The following is an 8228-nucleotide window of genomic DNA, read 5'->3' on the forward strand; positions in this document are numbered from 1 at the left end:
AAAATTACATCAGTTTTTGTTTCAGCGATCACAAAGTACGCTGACCACTTTTGGACTACAAATCCCATCAGGCATCGCGTGAAGTCCCATGGAAGCTCGCGACCTTGTTCTCCGTCTTTTTTCCCCCCTGTTAACACTTTTCCATTAAAAAAAATGCGTTAAAAACAAAAACAACACTGTCGTTTTCTTTTAATTCCCCAAGTAATTATTTATTTTTCCAGTTCATTATTTGCAAACATTTGGCAAACGTCTATGGATAGCTATAGCCAAGCTAAAAAATAAAAATAAAATAAAATTCCCAAGGGATTGTGAAGCACCAAGTCACAACAAAAGTCGCCTGAGGGCACTGTACAACAACAGAGATACGTGTGGTGTCCTATCGGGTTCCGCAGGTTAAAAAAAAAAAGCAATTTAATCACTATTTTTGCTCCTTGTGTTTTGAAGTAGTTTGTTATCAGTGGAACTTTTAATACTAATTAAGCGTAGGCATGTTCAAATGCAATTAAATGCTTAAATAGAACAGCATATTTTCACCTGGGGACATTTTAGAAATATATTAACGTGTAGTGTTTGGGATGTGAAGACAACTAGGAGTCTCTTTTGCATTATTTCTGATATGCAATGTCTTTTATTGTCCACTAGATGGCAACAAAACAACATTTTGTGGATCCCAAACGTTTTGTCATTTTTATTTGGTGATAAATGATTTACTGACATTAATATGGAAGCCCATTTCCGCCACCCTGATAAAAAATAAAACTTGTATCTCTATGAGATAGCTAAGTCATAATTATGAGATACAAGTTTTATTTATTTTTTTTTATCAGGGTGGCGGAAATGGGCTTCCATACATTAGTACAGTCAGTCTGATAGATTTTTATTATTATTATTTTTGCCAGGTGGAAAATACTGCGTTGTTATGTTTTTATTTTACAGGTTCGACTGAAAAACACAACACAGGCACTCATACACATGTTTTCTTTTTTTAAAATTAGTTTTATTTTCTTTGTGCACTCTCATCTTGTCATACTTTCAAACAAAAATGTTTTTGTATAATAATTATAAAACGATTAAATATCAATAGATAAAAACAACAACAATGATATGAATAACAATAAATAAATCAGTACAGAGAAAAATACAACAGCAAACTGAAATTAACAGRAAGGGATTCTGTGCAGTAGAGATTTTATTTAGACCATTTATATATTGATTATGTTATATAGGAAAAATGCGTTTATGTATCAAAATAATGTATTTGCCATGACTTATACTAGTTTATGCTTTTTAACAGCATAATTCAACATTTTTAACAAAATAAAAAGATATCTTATTTGAAAGTCAGTAGTCTTAGTTTCACAGTACAAGTGAGTTTTTGTTTGTAGTACAGTTAGAGTAAATATGATGGAGATAAAACTAGTTTTGTCTTTTCATCATTGATGAAGAAAGCTGAATAAAGTCTAATTGTGTTAGTTAGGAAACCCTTGGAGGTAATGGGTCCCTGTCTGGTGGGATGTTGACGTCATCCTTTTAGGACCAGCCAGAGCTGCGCGCATGCTCAGTCGTGCCGCTCCCAGAAACCTAATAAATATTTAAATATCCTGCACGCGCCCGGGCCCTGTGATTGGTTCCCGCGGCTCGGCATCCCGTGTTGTGTTTCAGAGCTGATGTTTGACGGCTCTGTGTGCGACTGAACGATGGACTGAGGACACAGCTGAGAGGGCTGTCCGCGCTTTACTGGAAGTATCTCCCGTAAACTTGGATGTTATTTCTTCTTCCCTCCTCTCGGTCTTTTTTTAAATTATTTTTTAGGCTGAATACATTTTATTACTTTGAGCAGCTCCGAACTTCACCGAGGCTCGCGCAAATCTCCTGGAACGTGGGAACACGAGAGAGAAAAGTGCGACTGAGAGATTAGAGTATGGTGAGTGTGATATTATGGTCCCACTTGTTTGGAGTTTGTCATTATAGACCAAATATATTCCTCTGAGCCGCTGTACCGCCTATAAAACTAAAAGGAAAGGGAAGATACACCTAATTAATATAATTAGTAGATATTATATTTAGTAAATACAATAAATGAAACAGCTCAAAATGCTTGATTCTTTTAGATTTACCTTTTGATAATTATATATATAAACCAACTAACTTCTCAGATTGATTTAATTGTGCCTTCTCATAAAATAAGTACATTTGATCTATCTGAGACAGACAGAGTCTGGCCCTTTCTGACTGACACCACAGAAAAATGACACAAAACCATTTAGACAGGTGCACAATCCTCAACAAACCGGTTAGTCTGCTGGGGATGCATGCATCAGGTGGAGTGTGGACAGTAAGTGCAGCAGCTTGCTGTGTGTCACCTTTTTTACTCACAGACAGGTTTTTCCTGGTCTCGGAATAAAAACCATCCCTGCAGCAGACACACCTCAGAGCTAGGAGACTGTGTGGCCTGATCACAGTGTTTTGACAACAATTCTTCAAGTCTGTATCCACTGTGGAAAAAAACTTTATTTTACTGTGACTTTTCTCACTTGTCTCTTTTAGCTCCAGTGTTCTCTGTTCGACTACAGAGGTTTTAAAGTGGCCTTGAAACATAAAATTTGCACAAAAARTAAGGAAATTTGTGTTTAGTAGATTAGTTATTTGTTGTAATGATGCTTAAATCTTATACCGTTGGAAAGCCTGTTAAATTCCCTTTTTAAATGGTGCCACATTTGTAAGGAACATGCGTTTGTGGGAAGAATAGAGCAGAGTAGGTTGTGCTCATGACAAATTTGCCAAATCTGTTTTGTTGTTGCTATTGACGCATGTTTAGAGCTTCTGGTACCCCCAGGYGCTGCCAATCAGATGCCCACTATAAGATTTATTGCCAAGAAGCATTGTTACAACAAATWATTAATCAAACACAAATTYCTTTACTTGCTGTGCTAAGTATAGTTGTTACTGCCTGTGGAGACAAMTTGAAACTCCTAAGATCTTCTCATCTTCACACCTGCTGTCTTCATCACTTCATCGTTCTTCTTTTTTTTCCTTTAACATTTTTTATTCTATCGTCTTGAGCAAGAGYGCTGCACCTGAAGGTCAGGTTATCCCAGGTTAAAAACGGAAGAAGAAAAGTTACTTAATGTGCACTCAGCCTAAAAACACTTGCAACCTGAACTAAAACTGAACATGTCCCGAATATAATCCTGCATCACCTCTGCTTTAATCTTGGCTTGKGATGCTTTTCTCATGGATATTAAAGTTGAACTTTTCCTGCTCAGTCTTTTTGGTTCAGAATATGATCAGGAAWAGAAAATATATTTAGAGGCGATGAATCATAGAACTAAATCTGTACTTCTAAAAAAAAAAAGGATGCTTTAAACGTCTCAGATGTAGTTCTGTCAGTGTTTTTTTCCGGTGAAAGAGAGGAAGGAGTGTATCAGCTCATGCACAAAGTAGAAGAGTCTGATTGTCATCACTGTCTGGTACTGCAGACACGAGCATCTCTCACTTCTTCCCCCCCCCCCCCCTTTTTCATTTCTTTTTTGCAAGTTATAGTTTGACAGCAGATGGTCTGTGTTAGTTTCTCCTGATATGCATATTGTGTAGCTCCTCTGCCCCCTCTGGACTGAAAAACTTCATCACTGCTGTAGAGATTTCCTCCTGAACTCCAGGCTTGTGTCTGAAAACAGGATRAGCACTCATCATGTGGACCTGGAGAACCCGTTCGTCTCATCCCTGCGCTTTATTCTTGTCCCGTTCTGCTTTTGATCGGCTCCATTTATTGATACCTGCAGCTCTGTCTGTCAGCTATTTACATCTCATGATTGTTTACTTATCCCACTGTAGGACCTGCTGTAAATCGCAGACAAGACAAGCTCATAAACTGCTAAATAAATGTTTCCAGCACATCGTAAATACAATGTCCTGAAATGACACAAAACCATTTAGTCTGAAATGTCCATTGTTGAGCTTTTTTGACAGTTTTTTAAATATCTTCAGTGGAACTTATTTGCTTGTTCTTTGTCACGCAGAAACTAAAACCTTTTAGTGGCTTTAATGAGCATTTATTAATTTACTCCATGACCGGACTTTAATTTTGAAAATTCAGCCAAGTGTCTGTCTTAAAGCAAACATGTGATTTTAAATCCTTTTTTCCACATTTAAATTACTCATTTGGCATCTATAAAGTGGAACTGCARTGCTTTGGTCTGAGTTCCTCCTTGTTGTAACTCCACAAGCCCCTCTTTCATCCCTTTTTCTAAACTGTTTCTCAGATCAACTCATTTTGAAGCTGTCTCTTTAAAATCCAAAAACTGTGTCCCATWTGACTGTGCTACTCTTCCTGTGCCTTAGAGTCAACTGTGCCCATTTTTCTGCTGCAGATATATTAAAATAAGAACCCCTGRCCTCGTATGATTATGGTACTTTTAGCCAAAGTTCTTGGTTTGTAACATTTTCAAACATTATTTGGGTGTTTTTATTTTATTTAAATTTGTTCCTTAATTATTTGACCTTATTCTATCGGCTTATTCCACAGTCCACGTTTGAGTCAGTTGGAAAGTTCTGAGCGTTATCATATTTTTAGTAATGACAGCAGTGTGACTAATTATTAGCTGCTTAGGGAAGTCTCAAGTCAAGAACTCAGACTAACACATGTAACTCAGTGAGGACAGTTTCATGAAAATAGTCATGGTGGTCAAGCATATTTCCTTACAAGTATCCCAAAACTGTTTTTCTAATGTTTATTTGGGTGAGATGTTCCAAATGAGTCATTGTCATCCTGTGAYTGCTGTTTGACTTTTTATGCGTTGYTAGTTTTATTTATTTTTTCTTGTTCTCAGACCATGAACCAAGCAGCTTCCTGTCATTGCTGCTAATTTGCATTTGTTGCTTTACTGGCTGTGAAACAAGGTCAGACTCCTGCAGCACGGCTCAGGTTATCTGCTCTGAGCCTGATAGCTCCGTGTTGACACACAGCAGTTTGGCTTTTAGCTGTGTCCAGCTGAAACTTTATACGTCTTTACGCTTTCATTTGCAGTGAGTTTGTGTGGCTGATCACTCCTCACAGGTGAAGATAATGTCCAACAAGCCTGTTAAATGATCAGATGATTGACTTTAAACCGGGCCGTGTTTTGAACAACTGATTTTTGACAATCACCTATCAGTGTTTTGTGCGTGTTTGCAAAATAACATTCAGTTTAGCATTTTATTCAGCTGCTCACTTTCGCCCACRACACACCTGACTCGGCCTGGTTTGTACCTCGGCAGCTTCCTCATGTTTATAATATAATCTACTCTGAAATATGATTTGATCCTGTTTTTTTAAGTTCTAATTATTGATCATTGGTGGGATTTCGTTTTTGTTTTGTTTGTTTTCTGACCTGATTGTAACATTTTTAGCTTTGCTGAAAAGACCACCTCAGTGCTCTCATGAAGCATCATTACCACTGAGTCGTTATTGTGAGGATGCTGTTTATTTGCTCTTTTTTTCTGGCTTTGAACCATCACACATAAAACTCTGAAWGTTGAGTTCACTTAAAATGTTTAGCTTTGTAATAAAATAAGGATACTTTTGATTTTACATTGTTCCAAATGTCTCAAAGGAGCTCAAAAGTTATTTTGTTTTGCCTTACAAATGATGAGCTGTTCTCACTGAAGATATCATTTAGATACTARAGGGACTGACATTAGTTTCTTTTATTTGCTCTAAATAAATTATTTTAAAAATCCAAATTGTCAGTTAGCTATAAGATAATATAATTATATTTACCTCAAAAAAACAACTTGCTTTTGTGTATTTATGATGTAAACCTTGTGGAAATAGTTCCAAAAACTGTAGACTGTGACCAATGAGGAAGAAGGTTTTAAAAAAGATTTGAGTGTTATAAAAAGAGGTCTTTGGAAACAAAGTCAAAATTARCTRCTTTGAGTTTTTTCTGGCAAATAACGGATCTGAGTCATCGTCTGTCTTATAAGCTCTGATTAATACTTCTTTAGTCTCAGATTATTCAGTTTAAAAATGTTAAATAACTTGCTTGTATTAATGAGAAATGATGTTTCCAATGTTTTACTGTTTTTAAACTAAGTGTCCTGCTGTCTTATCAACTTGAAATGTTACTCTCGTGCTTATTAAATAAATCAAGTGACTTCTTACTGCTTCCTGTTTATCAGTTAACAAGTGATGAAGAGTTTCATCACTCCTCAGTCCTTTGTGAGTTCTACTGCCTGACAGGGTTGTTACAAACCAAATGAAATACTGTTTTTAACGTAATCAGCAGTATCTGACTCTTCATGTCCATGCAGTCTGCTGGTGTCATTGTGAACCTAAATGAACGTCTTACATCTAAACAGGTTCAGCAGTTGTTTCATGTGTCTGTATTTAGCGAAGAGCAGCATGTATTATGAACCTGTGCAGGCAGCGTCCTCTTCCATTTAGCTGCCTACATCATTGCTGTTTTTGCTTTCATGTAGTTAACTGCCTGGATGATTAAACATAGATATGCAGGCACCGCACCCTGAGAACCTGCTGGAGAGAACACAATGTGAGCTCCGAAATGAGGAACTTTCTTTTTTAAAGTTTCTGTTACATAAAGGGCGACATTTGTCTCCTGAAAACGAGCAGGAAAAAAAAAGTTTTTCTTGTTCGTTGGAGCGTTTGTCGCACAGTAACTTGAAGATTTTTGTTGTGTGGCAATAATATCTGGATTTCAAAATAACTTTTTTGGCAAACCGTAATTGGGTTTCTGTTAGCAGTGTGTGTTTCAGAGATTAGTCTGTTTTCCAACGTTTTTTATTTTTTTAATTTTTTACAGAAAACAAGAAATCACTTCAGAGATACAAAACGCTTAAAATAAATTCTCTTAGAAATAATTTTAGGAACTTCCTWCTCTCATGGCAGCTGTTTGATAAAGATAGTGACAGCAGCATTTTAGAACTAGAAATAAATGTATTTCTTTCTGCTGTTCAAACTGAACAAGTTGTGCTCCTAATGACATCAAAGCCACATTTCTGAATTGTGCTAAATTCAGGTTCATCTGCTCCTCCCTGTTCAGTTTTACATAAATAGCCTAATATTTGCATTTTAACTAGTTTTGTTTGTATTCGGTTTCTTCTTCTGGTTTGGATTTTACTTATAGAAAACCTGAAACCCTGATGTGGCACAAAACATGGCAAAAAATTAGCTTTCACTGTTTATAGTTGGCTTGTTTTCCACCCCTCCTGACGCTGCTTTAAAAAGTCGTTGCAGTATTTTTTGCAGCATGTCTTTTGTTTTAGGATTTTAGCTGAACCCCACCCTAAACCACTCTCTTTGATATTATATTTAATTGGCAGCCGTGTTACTGCTGACGTCCATTTAAAAGGCTGACTTGATCCGAGGCATTTGAAATGAGCAGTTCTGAAGTTTTTAATAGTTTAACCAAACTCTGATAAAGACCTGCCAAATTAATGTTTGACACAGGTTTGAGCTCTGACAGGAGCTGGTAACATTTGGTTCTTGTGTCAGTTTTCTGTGGGTGGTTGATGCATCCATCCCTGCCCTGCWGGCACAGCATCAAAGCATCATCATTCCCAGCTGCTTATTTTGTCTGATCCACATTAACACTGTCACTCCTCATGGGAGATGATGCACACCCTGAACAGGTTTAGAGGTTCATCACAGGTCCACGTAGAGACAAAGAAGACAAATAACAACTCACACTCTAACCCACACCTAGAAACAATTTGGAGTTATGCTTAAAAAAAAAGATGTGTCACATCTTCTGGATAGGTTCTTCTTTGTTGCAACATTTTATCTCTTCTCCAAGAGACTTCTTCAGTCTGAGGAGTTACAGGTAATCTCTGCCTTCTGAGCAGGRCCTTCTCACAGTGGATCAACAAGTATAACGGTGATGATCAAAACTGGTTGTTCACATGTTAAGAGGATCCTCAGCCTAACGACTGATCATTAGTGCTCTGATTGCCACTTGTTATTTACAGAGGGCTGCGTCATATTCTCARTAACATCATTGTAAGAGCGGCACAATTGAGCATTGAGGCCTCCACCCCTGTTTAACGATGGACCATTTTTCTTCACAAAAAATGGCTTCATTTACTCTCCTCTCTCAAACTAGTGTTCCTCTCTATCAAGGAKGAGAACATCTTCATCCCTGAAAGAGTGACCGCTGGCCTGTAGATGAGTGTAGACTGCAGAGTGCTAGCCTGATGATGTTGTGCTTCTGTGCTGGACCATCCTTTTAAAC

The 8228-nt window shown here is 37.2% G+C and overlaps 1 protein-coding gene across 2 annotated transcripts in view; it reads left to right on the plus strand.

Annotated features, from left to right (window-relative positions):
* Nucleotides 1-1638: 1638 nt before the first annotated feature.
* The window catches only part of myo1ea (myosin IEa), a gene marked incomplete in the record, with an annotated part of 48344 nt that continues 41754 nt past the window's right edge, over nt 1639-8228 (plus strand). For both annotated transcript variants that reach the window (XM_014027518.1, XM_014027525.1), the window contains 1 exon segment: nt 1639-1924. In XM_014027518.1, coding sequence (XP_013882972.1) covers nt 1922-1924 — 3 coding nt within the window.

This window comes from Austrofundulus limnaeus, unplaced genomic scaffold (assembly GCF_001266775.1).
Source record: "Austrofundulus limnaeus strain Quisiro unplaced genomic scaffold, Austrofundulus_limnaeus-1.0 Scaffold5, whole genome shotgun sequence".
Taxonomy (NCBI): Eukaryota; Metazoa; Chordata; class Actinopteri; order Cyprinodontiformes; family Rivulidae; genus Austrofundulus; species Austrofundulus limnaeus.